The sequence below is a fragment of the Curcuma longa genome, chromosome 11, assembly GCF_044706935.1.
Source record: "Curcuma longa cultivar G26 ecotype Majalengka, Jawa Barat chromosome 11, ITB_CL_G26_1.1, whole genome shotgun sequence".
Classification (NCBI taxonomy): Eukaryota; Viridiplantae; Streptophyta; class Magnoliopsida; order Zingiberales; family Zingiberaceae; genus Curcuma; species Curcuma longa.
The window spans coordinates 22,376,715-22,396,058 of record NC_133871.1 but is presented as its reverse complement, the minus strand read 5'-3'; the positions used below and the strand labels follow the sequence as shown (position 1 = coordinate 22,396,058).

The 19,344-nt window shown below is 37.8% G+C and overlaps 2 protein-coding genes and 1 pseudogene across 2 annotated transcripts; 1 reads left to right on the top strand and 2 right to left on the bottom strand.

Moving 5' to 3' along the window:
- Positions 1-1,652: 1,652 nt before the first annotated feature.
- On the top strand, positions 1,653-4,604 carry LOC141836921 (growth-regulating factor 7-like; annotated as a pseudogene).
- Positions 4,605-6,404: 1,800 nt separating this feature from the next.
- Positions 6,405-10,070, bottom strand: LOC141841393 (heptahelical transmembrane protein ADIPOR3-like). Its single transcript, XM_074729558.1, has 3 exons — positions 9,563-10,070; positions 7,625-7,949; positions 6,405-7,337 (listed from the first exon to the last, which is right to left on the bottom strand). Exons 1-3 carry the CDS (start codon positions 9,787-9,789, stop codon positions 6,684-6,686), a joined length of 1,206 nt encoding a protein of 401 aa, XP_074585659.1. The 5' UTR covers positions 9,790-10,070; the 3' UTR covers positions 6,405-6,683.
- A 928-nt stretch (positions 10,071-10,998) lies between these two features.
- Positions 10,999-18,773, bottom strand: LOC141841570 (kinesin-like protein KIN-12G). The gene is made up of 21 exons (XM_074729746.1): positions 18,591-18,773; positions 18,181-18,336; positions 18,008-18,091; positions 17,625-17,744; positions 17,421-17,534; positions 17,144-17,236; positions 16,839-16,928; positions 16,669-16,739; positions 16,495-16,569; positions 16,279-16,366; positions 15,578-15,636; positions 15,424-15,487; positions 15,277-15,342; positions 14,845-14,988; positions 14,545-14,649; positions 14,000-14,235; positions 13,745-13,814; positions 13,610-13,666; positions 13,318-13,380; positions 13,153-13,232; positions 10,999-12,900 (listed from the first exon to the last, which is right to left on the bottom strand). Exons 1-21 carry the CDS (start codon positions 18,771-18,773, stop codon positions 11,103-11,105), a joined length of 3,816 nt encoding a protein of 1,271 aa, XP_074585847.1. The 3' UTR covers positions 10,999-11,102.
- Between the last annotated feature and the right edge of the window lie 571 nt (positions 18,774-19,344).

Genomic DNA, 19,344 nt, shown 5'->3' with positions numbered 1-19,344 from the left:
GTCGAGTCGTCGACAAGTCGTTATCACGTCCCCTAATGTTGGATTCTGTGAAAGCAAGATATCATCATCATCATCATCTCCACCACTTCCTCTCTCTCTCTCTCTCTCTCTATTGATTTCCATACCTTTGTGGTGTGGTACTGTGGTTCATCCACACCGGACATGATCTACGATGGCCTCATCATTTGATGGAACACTACTGAGGTTTTTAAATTTTATTGAATCACGTGCGTACGTAGATTTTAATATTTTTCATTTTTAATATTTAGTTGATATTCTTATTATATACCTTTTTTTAATTTAAAAATTTATTATTCGCTATTTATTTTTAAATTTAGTTGATGCCGAATAAAAATTGAAGGACAATTCTTCTTCCTAAAAGATGGAATCATAATGCCTTCTTAGACTGCTTTCCACCCTACACATAAAGTGAAATGCATGAAAGAAGCCATACACGCACCGGGGAGAACAAGTGAAGAAGAAAGATTCATAAAAGTAGGGAAGGAGAGAATTCATTTGGTCTGTTTAGTTTAGTTTGCAATCAATATCTTTTTAGTTGAGACAAATTTGTGAAGAAAAATAATAATATTGTGTGTGAGAGAGACAGAGACAGAGAAAAGCTGGAATGTTGGACTGTTAATTAATGGTGATGGACAGTGAAGTGTACAGCAACAGTGGCTGCCACTGCACATGACAACTTACCCATTCATTATGAATGTTGGGACCAGTGCCCGCCTGAGTTTTGTATATTGTTTCCACATTCCATCTTCCAATCTTCTATCTGCACTGACAGACACTTGCATTTTTTTTTCTTCTCAAAATTAATTGCTCTTCTGCTTTTATATAAATTAGAAGATTGATTGAATCTTCAAAACTGTCTCTCTTATCTCTGTTTTTACAAAGATTTGTTAAACTGAGATTGACTTGTCAATAAGTTATTAGTAATCTTAGAAAATCTTATAGTATTTCTTTGTTTGTGTGTCTGGCAGAGCCAATGGCTTCCAAGTTATGGGAACTAGGGAGTTATAGAATTCCATATTCACAGTTTCTTCCCAACTATTCGAAGAGAAAAGTAAAAAATTGATTGGGTTTCCTCTCCAGAGTCTGAAGATGGAGCTTCAGTGGACCAAAGAAAGAGAGTCTGAGTTTACAAGGGCCCATGATTTGTCATGTGATATCACATGGCACATCTTCTTGGTCGAGGACTGTCACTCCTTCGATTAATAGATCAAAAACACCAAACAAAATAGTGGTCTTGGAAGAGGAAGAGGAAGATCATGGAGTAAGCCTAACTTAATTAAACAAAATAGCTAAATGAGGAGCAACTCAATCAGAATTGTTCTTCAACCTGAATTTGAAGTTGCCAGCTAAATATGTATGTCTTCATCAAAATAATGATAAAAAGCATTCATTCTAAACTTTATACTGTCTCTTGTCCTCTCAGTCATTCTGTAGAAAAGGAAACCAGCGTCGCCTCTTGTACAGAACCTTCAAGCCAAAAAAAGTTGCTGTCCACCTTAAAAATGCTTCCTTGGCCTTTGCCATTTCCCTCCTTCGGCTCCGTCTGAGTTCCTGTTCATGTTCGTCTGCGCTTGCTGTGTCTGTAGCCTTTTAGTGAAGTAGTGAAGTGCTACTCCTCCAGCGGTTGAAGGATGGAGTTTGGCGGAATGGTGGGTTTGTTGGCTGGCGCGTCCTCGGAATCTGGTGGTGTCTTCTCGTCTTCCATGGAGTCCTCCGACGCTGAGCTCAGCAGCCAGAGGGCGACTGAAGCTGAAGAAGCTGAGGAGCATGGCATGCGATGTCTCAAGCTGGCTAGAACTGAGCTAAGGATGCCAGCGCCTGTAAAAATGGCGCCTTTCTTTACTCCCAACTGCCTCGTCCCTGAAGGAGGAGAGCAAATGCTCAGTTTCTCTTCACCGTCAAAGCAGGGAGCATTGATGCTCACCCTGGATGGAACATCGCCATGCTACCATCACCTATCAGCATCTACACCAACACCCTCTCATATGAGGAATGCAGGTGACTAGCATTAAATATGTGGCTATAGATAGGTTGTTTCAGGCTTGTGGAAGAGAGCTACGGTTGTTGGTTGACTGATAGGGTCCGGCGTAGGTTTCCTTCCACGCGGTTGTCTTGTAGGTTGGCTCTTTAATCGCAGTACTGAATCTACGAATAGTCTTTTCATCGCACTTTGGTTCTTTTGCCGCGATCCCTGTCTTGCAAGAAAAAAAAGAAGAGTTTTTGTCCCTTCCTTTTGCCGTTCTAGTGGAGTCTAGTATTCAAAGTTCTGGATTTTGGCAGGTAGATTCTCTGTTTCTTATAGTGAAATAAAGAGCAAATAAGGGGGAATAAACCCTGTATCCTAAATCCTAAACCCTATATCAGCGCGCCATTAGCTGGTTTTTTTGTTGCATCTCTCGCTGTTTATCTGAGGAAGAATGGTCGAGGAGAGGGTAAGGTGTAAAAAAGGATCCATTTTGATGGGTAAGCTTCTCGATGTTCTTCCCTTTGCAGAGCAAGCAATGCGCGTTGCACGTTTTGGCCGTCAAGAAGGATGTTCTGGTTCATGTTTGTTTTTCTTGTTTCCTCGACTCATCTTTGTTTTTTTTTTTTTTTCTTCTTCTCTCCTCTTTCAGGCATGCACACAGAGGGATCTCTTGAACACAAGCATGGAGTCTTGGCCAGGGTGAATGGACCTTTCACTCCTTCTCAGTGGCTGGAGTTTGAACGCCAGACCTTGATCTACAAACACATGGTTGCAAATATAGCCATTCCACCAAATCTGCTGGTCTCCGTTAGGAGCGGTTTTGGGTTCCCTCCCTTCTCAGCTGGATATTTTGGCTCAACTACGTGTAAGGAAGCAATTTTCACATAGTCTTTCTTTACCTTGTTGCTTGAAAGAAGATGCTAACTTCTTCTTTTGATCAGTCAACAAGTGCAAAAGCAATTTTCACATTTTACTTTTGTAATCTGCTACTCAGCAACAAGTGCAATCATATCTGGTTTCTGAAAACTCTCCTTCCACAGTAGGATCAGCTCCAATGGTGAATTGGCTATTTTGTTTAGCATAGTTTCATGATGTCTGCAGTGGGATGGAGGCAAGTAGGAAAGGAGGATCCGGAGCCGGGCAGATGTCGCCGAACTGACGGGAAAAAATGGCGATGCTCGAGGGATGTCGTTGCCGACCAGAAGTACTGTGAGAGGCACATGAATCGGGGCCGCCATCGTTCAAGAAAGCATGTGGAAGGCCACATCGACCATGCCGCGAAAGTGATACCGACCACCACACCTACAAAGTCTGCCTCTACGGCGCCTACAGAAGGTGGAGCTTCTGGCTGCCTCACCAATTCACTGCATCAGACTGAATGTCTGCAGACAAATGGTTGTTACCCTTCACAATTGGACAGGTAACTGCCACTTATGGCACCATCTAGTGCTAAAATTTTGTTCTAATTTTCATAGTTTTAACCTCTTGTTGAGATTATATTCATGGTTTTGCTTCACAATGACAAGCTGGAAGATGTAATCTAAAATGCTTAGTTAACTTCTTGGCCCCCTCTAGACATCTCTAGTTCAACTGCTTAAGTAGGAAACAACTTGATTCAAGCACAACAACAGAAATGTCAAGAACCATTGCAACAATCACTTTAAAGAAGGAAATTGTCCAAAACCCATTGCAGATCAGTTCCATTGATTTGTTTGTAGTCTTTTTTATTCCTTTCTCGATATTTTCTTTTCTGCTCAGACCAGTTTCATTTACCAGGCTTAAAACGTTAGTCAAGCTGTGAACTAGGCTTACTGCTTAACCACTAAAATTCTATGTCCCAAATTGTTCCCTATTTTTTTTCTCAAATTTCTAGTTTTTGAGATCTTTCATGTCCTTCCAGATGTGATTTCCTTCATTTGGTTTTTGCTCAGAATACATATCCTTTTCCTCTTTTTCCTTGTTGATTATTCTGTAGGATGGAGATGAACAGTGAAAAGTTAATGAATGCACACAAGATTTTGGATCTCTCTCCTTGCCTTGTTCTTTGAACTCAAGGAATAGCAGCAAATTATTTCCATTGTCACAAGAACAGAATCCCTTTGAAGAGGAGTCATGTGGATTTCAACATAGGTTCATTTTGATGGATTCTCCTTTCAAACCTCCAAGCAGTTCCTCAGATAGCATTCAATGCTCCGACGATGAATTGTCCAGAAACCAGTTTGTATCACAGGAACGTAATGCCATCAATGTGGTTCGAGAAGATGTGCCAAAGGAAGCCAGCCAATATCAGACAGGTCGGGTACTGATTTCTTCGTGGGAGTGTTCCATGGCTGGTCCACTTGGAGAGGTTCTAAGCAATGCTAGGCACACCACCGACGAACAATGCAAGAACCTTGTCTCCTCATCTATAAACTTCTTGGCTGATGGATGTGATTTGAATAATTGGCTGGAGTCATCCCCAACTCATGTTCTGCAGAAGTCTACCTTCCGGTCAGTGTCTAGCAGTGCTTGGAGCAGTCCAAGGGAAGATAACCACAACTCACCTGAAAATAAAGGCAGCTTGTGTGATGATATTCTCGGTTCAGCTCTGTTGCGCGCCCCAACTATCCCCTCATAGTGTGCTTTCTCCGCAAACTGCGACGACAAACATCAGCATAGAGAAACAAAATGAGTGAAAATGAACAACTGTGCTGTTTCAAGGGAATGCAGAAAGGTTCGATGTGCCTTACTTTTCTATCGGCATGTTTTTGTTTTCCTCCATTGCTTGTGTACTTCGTATTCACTCTATCCAAAACCATGTTTATGCAAAACCATTTCGCTAAGTATTGTATGGTATGAATGGTAAGAACGGAAGCTACACAACAAATATACTCTATGTTCAACAAACCCTTCGAATCATTGTCCTCTGATTTGATACTCCACAAAGCGAACTTGTTTCAGAATTCACAATCAATTGAAATGCATGCTGTCCATGTCAGACTTGTTATTGCTTTCCACATTCACTTGAAACACTTTTGGTTGGAAGCATTGCCTTCTGGTACTCAGACATTTTGAAGTTGCAAGTATTATTTTACTCCCTGGAACATGCTTTATCTGTTCATGATGTGACAAAGGTTCCAATCCATCACCTTATTTTCTCCTCGTTACTGAACATGTCCATTAATCCTTCAAGCAACTTCTGTGAAGTATATATAAATGATCACCAAAACTTTAAATTAGGGAGAACAACCATAGGCCTGTTTTTTTTTTGTTTTGTTAGTTGCCATAGAATAGTATTATTTCATGTACTCAATGCTGAACATGGTTTTGAAGGGCAAATAGTATAAAACTAAACTGAAGAAAAATTAGCCAACCATTAAGAAAAAAACTGATTTATGTATTTACTGCTGCCTTTTCTGATTTCTGAATTCAATTCTGTGAGAAGTGCCATGTTCAACAGCAGCAACCTCTTCTGCTCCAACAACAGCAGCCAATCATTAGGGAAAAAACAAACTGATATATTTACTGCTGTTTTCTGTGATTTCTGAATTCTAAAAGGTCAAAGCAAATGCAGCATCGACAATTCTGCAAAAGTGCCATGCTCATAGCAGCTTCTTCTACCCCAAATTCTAGAGCAGTAATTAGTGTATCAATGATGACTCTGTCACAACTCAATGAAGTAGTATGAAAGATTAAGTGCAGCCATTGATCTTTAATAACAAGTTATAATCTGGCTGGTAACTGGCTGGTAACATATCCAATCCAATTAACATAAAAATGGCATTGTGCAGAATTGAATGAATTATAAAAAACATATCTTAAAAAAATAAATGACTATTCATTTATGATATAATTATCTTTCCTATAAGACGTACTCTCTCTCTTTTTATACTTCAATGATGAACAGAGACACCTACATTTTTTGAATGCATCAATCAGGTGATTTTGTGGTCCCTTAATTGGGCATCATGATAAACTATGTTATAATTACAGTGTGTGTACGTCTAATTAACTTTCTACAGGGTCACTCCAAAAAGCCTTGCATCTCTAGGATTACATCTTCTCTGATATCTTGGAAAATGACTTCTTGTAAATAGACTCCAATGTCTCTCACATGAGGTTGGAGCTCATACCATGCCCTCCTGGTGTTGGATGTCTCTGAAGAGGTCGAATGGAGAGTCTCATCAGCTAGCTGATGGGCTAAACTTCCATCCATGACAAACTGTGATGCTTTTCTGATCCTTCTCAATGGCCAAGACAGGTTTGTCTGCCTCATCGATTTGTTTCCCTGAGATTGCAAACTGGTTGGTGAAGGCTGGAGAGCAAACAAGTTCAGGCAAATGAACATGTTGAGATAACATCGCAATTCGATCCCTACGAATATCCTATCCTCTCGTGATTCTATTTCAATCAACGTCTACCTTGAACAGCATGATACTGAATAGGATCTTGTATGTTCATGATCTTGTGTAAAACGGACAAGAAACAAATTAGGACAGATCAAACATATTTGTATACATTACAGTTATGAAGGTTCACAGGAGAAACCAAGTAAGGCAGATTTGAGAAGCAACTATTGTAACAAATGGTTTTTCCTGCATCGACCATACAACTGGTAGTATTATAGAACTTTCTATTTAGTTGGCAACATCAAATATGGTCAAACAGTTTAGACGGTAAAACTTGTTGGCAGTTGAAAAGTTTCATGGAAACTCCTCTAGCACCCTGCTAAATCTCTCCACTTCAAGTAAATTAATCCTGCCTGGTAATGAGTATAAGCTCCAGCGACGACCAACACATGGAAAAGCTGGTGACTATGCCCTGCGATATCAAATTTTCCAGGCATCCAACGTTCAGGAACTCGTGTAGCATATACCAATGCACCGAGGCCGTAAAGAAGCCCCATCAATAGCTCGTAGCCTGTTGTTTGTAGTGCCTCCGGCCGATGGCTGAAAACAACCAGCTTGTGCAACACCGGAACCACACCAGATAGTCCCATCCCAAAGAAAAGACCTGCCCTTATGGCTCGATATTCAGGGTTCTGAAAAACTGGTAAAAGTGAGACAGTGACTGTGGCGATTCCGATAACAGTGATGAACCCGAGGTAGAGATTGCAGAAGAATGGATTGCACATGAATGAGTAGTATACTGGGGGGTAGAATGATGTTGCAATGAGGGCAGCAATACCAGCATAGTCAAGGCGAAGCATGATGTATGCAAGACGTCGAGAGTGGCATGATAGAAGATGGCAAGTGCTGCTAGCAAGGAGGCAGAACATTGCCCCACCTAAGAAGGCAAAAAATGGCCACCGTGGAATCGTCGGTGCTAGTAATGGAGCTATCATATTAACCACATCGTCCTTCATAGCTGACTGCATATTCACCATATCATTGCATTTAGAATTTAAATATATATAAACATGAACTTCCTCATCTAAACATACTTGGAAAAGCCAAAGATATCTTCCAAGAGAAAGGTTCATTCAATTAGTGTATATAAACAAAGGAATGCTTCTATCAGTAGAAGATAGTATATAGGGTTGTGGTAAGGGGAGTAATGCCAGAACATGTTGTACCATTAGGCTTGTAACGATAATCAAGATAGGTCTAGCATAAAATTTTGAGGCAGAATACAAGATATAATGAATAGAGAAATTACCAGAAGAGATAAATTAGTAGCATTAGCATGTGCAAATCTGTGGGGTACGCAATATGAGAGAAGCTGCAAGAGGTGCTTGTGAGATAGAGATGTAAGCATGTCCATAGAAGGCAAGGACGTCTTCAATTCGTCCTTTATTCTCTGCAGATCAGATAGGTGAGGCATTGAAGGCAGGCAAGCCACGAGTTCTGAGTGAATCTTATGCAGATCAGCCTTCTTCAGAACATCTGGTAAATGTTGAAGTGAGTGGAGATCTACAACTGATGGAACCTTCATTGCGGTGTATATAGTCAGAGCGAGAAAAAGAAAGAAGCCAATCAAGTGCCTGGAACATGAATGAATTGTGTGTCAAAAATTGGAAGAAAGTGTAAACTATGGAATGCACTAGATTGAGAATATAATGTAAAGAAGAATCACCAATTGGGTAATTGACACAACTAAGATCCAAACTTAGAATGATATCGGTCACATTGGAATCTAGTTACTGGTGACCTGCTCATCAATATGATGATACTTAACAAAGTACACTATGAGGCTACACGATGTAGGTAGGAATTTTAGCCAAATCAAAATATCTTTTCGAAATCCTAGGAGAACAAATTCAAAAAAAAAAAATTGATGGAGAAACAAAATATGTTTGAAATACCTTTCTGAAAGATGATGGCATCTTGAACAATTACTATAGCACATGAGTAAAATTGTCTTAATTAAATTGACAAATTTATGAACAATTGTTGCCTGCATGTGCATTATGCTTCTAAAATAAACACTGAACTAACTAGTGCCTATGTTCAAATACAAGATTCACCTATAAACAGAAATAGTTGGAGTTTGAATCTAAAAAATTTCTGCTAGTTGAGGAAACCTTCCTTCTAAAATCAATATGCTACAACAACACACAAAAAAAAACAAAATTGAAAAGAAAAAAAAAAACTTGCTACTGCTGCAAGGACAAACTAGGCAAACACTGTCTAATGTCATATAGCATGAAAAGTGGCAATATTCACCAATGAGAGCTGTTGGAATTTCTGATTGTAGATATTTTAGATTGGATGGTCTGTAAGGAGGTGAAAATTGGAAAAGTAAGACACTGAGGCAAGGCCACAGATCATAGATGCAGAAGACTAAGCACAAAGAACAAACGAGAAATAACAACAGGAAACTGAAAACAAAGAATCATAGCTGAAGAATTAAGAAAGAGGGAAAGAAAGTGTCAAAAACATATCAGCCAACACAAAAATGAAGCCAAAAGGCAAATCATTTCATTGGCACGCCATCTTCTCCTTATGGACTCATCTTTTATAAGCTCATCTCTTGATTCATATATTATGAAAAAAAATTCAGTGTATACTAAACAAACTGTAACCCTTCCTTGAAGTTAATTTCAGATTTATCAGTGCATTTAATGAATGAAAGTGTCAGGTTGCTTTACATTCTTGAGGAAACGAACTGTTGCATCAAACAAGCACTTCCAAGCAAAACCATGGTTCTTCTAGGACCATATCATGGAGATGTTATCAGGGAAGATCTCATCATAGTGGATAGTTATCAATCTCCTTCAAGTCTATACCCTAGAAATCGTCCTCTTACATAATTAACATCCACTGTGAAAACATGACCCGTATGGTTCTACTACTTCACCTAGGTAAAGTTTTTCCTTGGATGATTTGGCTAAAACGAACCACAATATTAGCATAAACAACACATAAATTTAAATTTGACAATATGTCTCGTCTCAATTCAATGGCATCACATAGATATCATCGATGAAAAGGAAACTTTACCAGCGAGAATGTCGTCCAACAAAAAAAATTCACCTAGAAGAGCAAACAGATAGGGCTCATAGAAGTAAAGAACAAAGAACCGATGATTTTTCCCTAACTTATGCCAAGACCAAATCTTTATTGAAATTCGAAAAAAAAACAGCAGGATTCTTACGTCCAAACATTGAGGGTCTCGTTGTGAATGGTAAAAATGCTGAAGAGGATCTGCTTGAGCGGCCATTCGGAGCGATAATAGCCCAAGATGTACTCGTTGTCCTTGAGATAGCCGGGGAGGGAATGGTACTCCACCAACTGGTACTTCACCTTCTTCCACAGCCGCCGGCGCGCCCCCTCCTTCCCGGCCCCGATCGGGGTTGACTCGAAGCCCTCCGTCGCCGCCATTACGGAAGCCCAGGCACAAAGGGGGAAACCCGAAGGCCCTCGCTTTTGAAGCCCCGCCACCGAGACGAAGGCGGAGATGCTCCAAAAGCGGAGCCTTGGGGCCCGTGATCGATCTAATAATAGGAACAAGGGATTCCCCTGGGTTTGATCGAGCCGATTTGCTTACAAGAAATAGGCAGAGAAAAATTTGAGATTGAATTGGATTGCTTCTATCTTTGATTTCTTCGATCGCGATCGACGCGGACAGCATCGGATTCACAAACAATTTTAAAAAGACACGTTTTGTACTTTTTCTTCGCTCACGATTAATTCATCGATATTAACCTGAATTTTTTTCCTGTTTTATCTCAATCGAAGACTGTTTTAATGGTTTGCCCTTCCTTCTGGAAGAAGACAAAGTAAGTCCAGAACCAGACGCTAATCCATTCACATGAAAGATCATTTTTTTAAATAAAGGGCATTCTTTTGCATATTTATTTACCGTAAAACACGTAACTAAATTTTATATTTATAAGTTTCATAATTCTTAGACATACGTGTGAACAAAAATTTGATTAAAATAAATTAATACATCGAATTTAAAATTTCGACTTTGGTTAGTTCGGAATTTAAATAATTATTTTTAAAACTCCTATTAAATCGAATAAAACAAAGATCAATTTTCTTTTCAGCGTTTTTAAACTTTTGAAATAATCCAAACACTCTTAATTTCTTTAAAACTGAAATTTCATGATTTTAAGTAAATAAAAGTTATTATTAAAATAAATTTTATATAAAAAATAATTTTATCTTAAAAATTATAGTACTAGATTTTTGTCATTCATGAATATCACAAATGAAATGAACCAATTAGATTCTAATAATTTTATTTTTAAAAAAATAAAATAGTTGTTATGTTTTATCATTATTGAAAAATGATAGAAATTAAAAAATTTAATTGATTTGATCAAAAATTAAATTAATCAATATTTTATGAATTCAATTTATTAATTTTTATTAGAAAGTTCAACGGATTCAGTTAATTAGAAAAAAAAATCAATTTATTTAATTTCAAATAAATAAGTTTGATTTTGAACCGATTGCTCGGTCCTATATGAGATATCACAATTCGATGCATTTTTGGTGTACCATCAGTAATTTCAAATTCTGTGATCATACACAGAAGTACATAATCCAAGATAGCAACTAAAACTAAAAATATGTACAGAAGTACAAATAAAGCACAGGAAAACCAAAGTGATTCCACGTGGGCAGAACAAATAACAAATGCTAGTTAATTTAGGCAGTTGAATTAACTGCCCCGTGGCTGCTGACTAGTGATAGATGATTTCATCAAGATAGATCTGGACATCTCTTAGCTTCTGTTCCATCTCTGAAACATTTAATGAGTAATCTTTGATGTCAGAGAGTGTTGTTACACGTCGATCAGCATTCAACAGCTGATTCAACCTCTCAGTGGCCAAATCTTGCTTAGCCCTTTTCTGCTCTAAATTTCTCAAATCATGTTCCATCGTTTCCTTGTGTAACATGATCTCACCTTCTTTCAAATCCAAATTAAAGATGCAATTCTGGAACTCAAGTAAAAGATTGCCAATCTCAGATCTCCCATCCTCTTGCATATCATAGAGCATTTTCTTCTCTTCCATCATTTGCTGTAATGCAGCTTCTGCTTGTTGCAAGGATAGCAGCCCATTTTTCACCGATGTTTCGGCATTCTTGATGTCAGCATCAATTGCTTCAGTTTTCTTCACCAAGCTTCCAATTTCCTTCTTTAGAATAACTAGTTGTTCCTGTTGCTTTTTCAGCTCAGCAGATAGTTTGCTTTTCTCCTCTTCAGACTTCAATAGTTCGAATGCTTTCCCAAAATTCATAGGCTTTGGCACTGACATGTCAGCATTTTCCACATTATCAATTGCAAAGAGCACTCTTTCAGTCTTCTGTCTCTGAGTTTCTATTTCATGGAGCTTAGACTTGAGATTATCGATGTTGCATCTCAACAGAGATTCAGACTGCTGGGCTTTTGCCAAAGCAGAGTTGATTTCACCCTTGCCAGCTAGATGACATGTTAGTTCTTCTTTCTTTTGTTGTACATGTTCAGAACACACATTTAACCTGGTTCTTGCCCGACCTTCTCTTTGTTCCCAGTAGTTAGCTTTGGATGAAACACTCTGAAGTGCTAATTTCAGAGCCACAAACTTATTCTCCAATACTGTCTTTCTTTCCTGCAGCTGGGATAGACCAACCTCAAGTTCCATTTGCTCCTGTTGCTTAAACTTAATGCCATGGTCCAATTGTATAGCATTTTCAGATAGCTCATTGACCTCAGTAATATTTCGCTCAAGTACCCCTAAGTATTTAACAACAGCATTTCCTACTGCAGCAAGCTTATCTCTTACCAACTCCAAGTTTTCTCTAACCAGCTGTGGCATTTTCTCTGGCATTCGTGCGAGATCTTCCTTTGGATTTGCTGGTTCCTGCTTAAGACGACCCGTTTCTTCATCCATTTCGACAAGCTTTTCTGGACAAGAAATCTCTTCTTTGGTTGATAATACTTTTGTTTCCATAGAAGCAAGAATTCTTTTGAACTCATCCCTCTCCTTCATTGCTTCCTCATATAAGCCCATCAGTTTCTCATTTTCTTCATGCAAATCATGAAGCTGGTGCTGAAGATTTTCAATATCCTTAATCTCTGAGTCATGGAATTCACAGATGGACTCTTCAGGTCTATTCTCATGGCGTTCAGAAGAAGTTTCATCTTGTCCATCTGTTTGCACAAATTTACAGCCGCAGACAGCAACATTGTTTGCTCCTTCTGCAATTGCACTCTCATACAGTTCAATCAGCTTGTTGTTGTCATCGATAAGGACGGTAAGCTTCAATCTTAACTCTTCATTCTCCCTGGCTAATGCAATAGCTGATTCATGAGCTTCGACTTCTCTCTGACTAGCAACTGCAATTGCATCAACCATTGTTTTAAGTTCTATCTGATCATCAGAAGACTTCTCTGTCTCCAGGACAATGCATTCAGATTGAGGAAGTTCAGATCCTTCAGAAAGAGCTAGAGTTGACTTTCTCTGTTCTTCTAGTTGGAAAACTAACTCATCAACACGCCTGCAGATTTAAAATGTTAGCAATGGTCATGTGATTGATGTTATCTATGGACTTGAGGGGTTGTTGATAATGAAGTGAAGGGCACCCTCTCCTACATGTCACCATTGTACAATCGATAATAACAATTTTAGGACTCACTGAAATGTCCAATTAGAACATCAGCTTAAACGATCATTCATATATGATCATCCAGACTCCAGATAAATGACAGACACTACCTACATGTTTTGGGTTGACAAATTGAAATAGTACCTTTCGAGTTTTTCTTTGGTTTCAAGGGAAATTGAAAGATTTTTTCGGAGTGCTTCTATCTCTCTCTGATTTTGAATAGCCTGCAATATGAAGATATACTTATAGCAAAAAGTATCAATCTAAAACTCAGAAAAAAATTGAAAAAAAAAAGAACTGATAGCACACCTGCAGATGGAGAAACTCGGTTTCTTCACTTCCAAAAGCTTCCCAAGATGATGAGAGGTTCCGCTGTGCTCAAAGAATTTAAGTATTGATCAGAAGCTTGTTTTCAAATTGCCCCTAAGAGAAAAGTAGTATTAACTACTAGCAGCCAACTTAAGTATAGCTATGAGGTTGCTAACAATGAATTAGATGAGAAATATGAAGTTAGCAACTAAATCTTGAGATCCAATCACGACTCATTTTATAATAAAAAGTCACATTCGATAAATTTTTTTTTTAAATGTAATTTTTGTACCTGAAAAACACCAGAATCTTTTTCATGCATAAGTCTCCAATCCAGGGCCTCCAGTAACTAAGAAGAACCCACGTTTAATATGCATCAAGAAAGGAATAATGTGACTTCATTTTTTCTTAAGCAAAACGACAGTACCTTATCCTGTAAAACTGTTAGCTGTTCATTCATCATTTCTCTTTCACCTTCTTCAACAAATGACTGCAATCTGGTTGCCATAGATAAAAAAAGAAAAAAGAAAGGAAAAGACAAAAAGTGGTTAACTAACGGATTTGGTAATACATTAAAGAGTTAAGTAAAGCAACAGCGAAACTGAATATGGTTAAGCTAGGAATATGCAATTTCATGACAGGGACAAGAAGTTGTGGTGACAAGGAAGAAAACAAGGAAAACCTTCTTAGTTCTTCTTTCAGTTGCAGGTTTTCCATCGCAAATCTGGTAACTTCTGGATTACGGTCAACTTGGTTTCGAAGAACATCTATTTCTTTCAGAAGTTCTCCCTTCTCCTGCAACAGATGTGTTTCTGCTGATAGCTTTCCAGCAGCAATTGCTTCTAACCTCTTTATTTGCTCCTCGCGAAAACGAAGTCTCATCTTTAAACCTCTTACTTCCTCCGTTCGTTGAGTGATCTAGTGTTTTTATAGAAAAAGACAGATGCCTTTAAATAGACTAGTTTCTTAACCTTAGAAATATGAAAGCATACAAGGTAAAGTTATTGCCACATATATATATATATATATATATATATATATATAGAGAGAGAGAGAGAGAGAGAGAGAGAGAAGAGAGAGAGAGAGAGAGAGAGAGAGAGAGAGAATGTTCATGCTAATAAAATCAATCAAAATAATTGTGCTTTTCCTCCTTTTCAAACAAATTTCGTGGGCATTTCAATAAAACATACAAATCTAGCAAGCAGATTTACCCTGACAATCACTTACCAGCTGTTCTGTTGCCTGCTTTTCAGCAGTCATTGCTTTTAATTCTGTTTCCTTGTCCTTCTCTCTTCTAAAAGCTGCAACTAGAGCAACTTCACTTTCCTTCCTCTAAAGATTAAACATATACGAGATATCAATTCAAGATTACATAGGGAAGAAAATAAATATTTGTTATCATTTGTTTATCAACAAGTGCTAGTGAGTACTCGACAAACTGTAATGGTTTATTGCCGCCAAGTAGCCAGAAAGTACAGAAAAAATATTGACAAGATACCATGTTCAAATTAGGACTATGACACAAACCTGAGATAAACGTTTATCAAATGTCAGCGGACTGAACTGCTCTCCATCCCACTTGAAAGAACATGGAGATCCATTAAGACAATCACTCAAGGTATCATTTCCAGCTCCAATGTTAACTAATCCTCTATAGTGATTCACTTCTTTCTGCATGGGTTTAAGCAATCTCAATGAAGAGTAGGGAAAACTAAAAAGGCCATAAACATAATAAGAAATTCTTCTTAAAATGTACTACTGGTATATTCTACCCACATCAAAAAGATAAAAAAAAGGTGTAAATAAAAGCCAGCATCAATATATTCAGCACAGATGGAAGTGCGTAAAAGAAAAAAAATGAAGAATTTCAGTAAAAGCTATTGGAAAATTTATATGAAAAAATTGTAGATCAGTCAAATGATTCCCATTAGTGACGATGTAAACAAATATCACATGAACCTTCAATTGTTGAATTTGTAGACGCATGCTGATAACATCTCCAGAAGCATCCTCATTTACAATTGCCTGGAGAAGAAATAACAATGTGCATATTATGCTTTTGCAAACTAATAAAGCATAATGAGAAAAGTATAGTGCAATACTTACATTGTTCCTTATGAATTTGGCACGTTGTGCAAACTTAAGTGTACTTAATGTCTCTAAAGCACAGCTAGAAACACCCAAAAACACAAAGAACAAATGCTAGATATGTCAAAGGAAGAGATACAGCACAAGAAGAAAAATCAAAGAAGATGCGTACCAATTAGATGGGCTTATGTTTGCAATTATGATTGTCTTAGAGTTACCTCCAAGTGAATCCTGAAAGAAACAAAGAAATAAGAAACTAACCATAGAGGCTTACACAAAGACAAACATATAGTAAACTAAATACTAGATACAAAGATCTTATATGGTAAACATCAATAAAAATGATACTTTCCTTGCACTAGAATACAAATAGTCAAGTCATAATTGGATTTTTGAAGTTAGATGGTAAACACATTCATGCTCAATTTTATGGGTATAGCTAATGTTACAGTTAGTCAAAACAATATGATTCTTTGCATACCAACCTCCTTCCATCATGCAGACAATTTTGCGTCAAAGAAACTTATACAAGTAATTTACTGAAATAATCTGATGCCTATACAAAGTTATTCTGGTTTTGTTTGATAATTTAATAAGCTGCACTGAACCTATTTTCCAGGAAAGATGTAATAGGGAAGATCAGGACAAAGTTGTGAAACAACTTAAGAGATATTGGTGTTTATATATGACAACGCAAATAATTGTTTTTAGATTTAGAATAAATTTTCATTGATGAAATAAAACTTTCAAACTGTTGTACTCCAAGGAAAGAAAATTATATTTAATAAATGTTTACTCCATCAAACTTCCTTAAATTTTCTACATGCATAGTTGCATGCCACAACCTTCGATTAGGCAACCAACACAATTTACCTGAAGAAGGAATGTCAACTTTGAATCTCTGTATGGTACATGTAGTGATTTCTTGTTTGACATACTGACAAGGTTCATGATAACAAGTCTGCATGACACATAGCACCTTCTTAGGTAAACAACCATATGCACGGCAATTACATTTGACAAATAATTAAATAATCTAGAAAGCAAAGTATGTTATAAAAATGGATTAGATTAAGTAAGTTTACCTACCCTAAAGTTGAAAGTGATTTATTTATGTTGGTTGCTTCTTTCAGTCTATCACCTTCAGCACCTGAGCTCTTCTGCCTGTATTAATATGTTTGTTCAGAAGTTCCAAGTACAGATCAGGAGAAATAACATGTAACTTGTGCTTAAGAATTCCCAAACTAATTGAAAAGATTTTACCTCTCAGACCCTGCTAAATCTACAAGATTAAGCCGAGCGAACCTATGATGAGTAACACCCTGGGATTCCCACTGCAAAATTGAGAAAACTCTATTAAATTCACATAATTGCAAGATTATACTTCACACTATTCAACAAAGACTGCTACAGATTCTACAAGTCTTACCCACCTTACTTTCTATGACACAAGTAAAAACACTATGAGAACGGCTGCTAGCTCTGTTCATGTTTGTAGCAGCCACCTTTCTGTTTGATGACCCCTACAAGGAAATTGTAACAAAACATTATGCATTGAAAACCAAAGAAATCAATAGAGTATAAATTTCAAAGAAGTTGTACATAGCCAACATTTCTTCATATTTAATTTGTCTACCAAGCTATAAAAAGCTTCTTATGGCAAGGAAAAGATATCAATTTCAGTTATAAGTCTAAACAAGTTGACCATGATAGGATGATCATTTTTTTTTTGACAGACCTGAATAAGTTGTTGCATAACATCGCGAGCACATGAAACCTCAAATTCTGAAAGATTCTCTACATAAACACCTTTCTTTGAATCTTCTCTTATCTGTCATAAAGCAAGTTATGCATGTAAGAGAAAGAAAATTAGAGATGGTTTAACATGATCAAGAAAAAAATTTCCCACAATATAACCCCTTTTAAAACAAAAACAATTTCTATGGATAGTGAAGATCATTAGTGAAATGCAATACAAAATAATCCAAAAATAATAGTTGTGTGCCCTCTCTTACCTGCAAATTTACAGAGGATGGATTCAAAAGATCAAGAATGTGCTCGTTATAGATTTCTAGAAATGAGCATCTACATGTAAATTGCAGCTTTTCATCTCGTCGATCTTCTTTTTCCTATAAAGAACAATTGGTATGTCAAACTCTGGCAAGAACATTATTCATTTGAATAAGGAATTTCAGCCAGTGGGCAGAGACAAAGAATACCTTTTGTATCCTTGAGAAGAGATGCTCAAAAACTCTAGGTGTCATCCCACAGTTAACGCTATGTCTACGTGTTCCGCCTTCAATGTCTCCTATCATTGTGTGTGTTTTTCCACTGCCAGTCTAAAGTAATATCATATGTTACAGACGTTTTAGGTTCAGGCACAATCAAATATTGAACACATTTCCCGATCTTCACTAATGTTCCTCTCATAATGTAAATGATAGGACGTTGAAACATAGCTCAGACATTTCATAAGAATCATTTTTATTAGTTTGATGTATTTTAATACAGGTAACTTATGACAAAGAAAAATATATAATATTGCATTGAATAATTATCATAGGCAATTAAAAGTGTTTTGAAAAGTATTAGTAGAACTCACTTGGCCATAGGCAAACATACAGCTGTTATAGCCAGCCACACAATTCTCAACCATTGGAACTCCAGCAACTTTGAATAGTTTCTCCTGTTAAGCACAATAATCCAGATTCATCAATTGCAAAAGGAAAATTTTCACAAATTAAGGAAGATCTGAAACATGACAAGTACTATTACCTGACTAACATGCTCATCAGCAATGAGATCAAAGGTGAAACGAGATTCAGGGTGTGCAGTCCATGTAATGGTTTGACAATTGTCCTGTCGGACACATCGACTGTGTCCTTGCAGGGATATCTCTGAACTGCTGAGAGGTCGGATACGGATGGCTACCTACTTAAACCAAGGAAATGAGTAGGCGTACTAGGAAATTCGAAGGTTACACAGCATACAACAGGAGGTAAAGCACAATCTCAAAGAAAATCTACAAAAAACTACAATAAAGTTCGTGTATTGTAAATCATCTAAAAATCCTTTAAAAAAAAGTAAGAAAGATGAAAAAAAACATGAAATTTGTTAAGAACTTTCCATCAAATCACCTTGGTCAATCAGGCACTCAGCTTTCAACTCAAAAAACCTTCATGTACCTGAACGTTATGATCCTTCCAGAAGGAAGGATCCTCTTGCAGCTCGAATCCCTGAGCCGGCAGGCCGCAAGGGACGACCTCCAGATCTATGTCCCCACCCACATCTGCTGCCTCTGAATTCGTCACGGCCTCGTGAAACCTAACCCTCCCGGCAGCGCTCCCTGGTTCGACGACTGCAGGCATTTCCGAAGAACGGAATCGAAAAGGGGGCACTCGAGAAGAAGCGGGATTCGCGAGCGATTAGGGTTCGGATCTGGAGATGGAGAGCGACAAAGGAAAATGGGAGAAAATTTGAACATGACTGCAGAATCCTGGATTTTGTACCGAACCGACGATCGAGATGAGGTGAAATGGACGGTGGATACGAGACGCATTCAAATTTCGCGACCGTTTGGCCTCGAACGGTCGCCGTAGCTGTCCTTTTCACGTAACTCGAGGAGCAAGGATCCTCTACTGGAACTAGTGATAGCTTTAATTTACAATTCCTATCCAGAGAGGCGATGTTTGTGGGTACCACCACAGTTAGATGGTAATGCAGTTGAGCAGCAGTACACATTTGACTTCTAAGCCGTGGCTGCAACGTCAAGGCTAAATGGGCCAAACACATGGGCCTCGCTCCCTAATCAGCTGGATTTGCTGATGGCACGCTTCGTCAGGGCCCGCTTGAAAAGCTGCATTTGCTAGCCATTGATTTTTGACAATTTTAAAAGTTAATAAATTTTTTTTTCATAATTATCATATCATTTTAAAACTC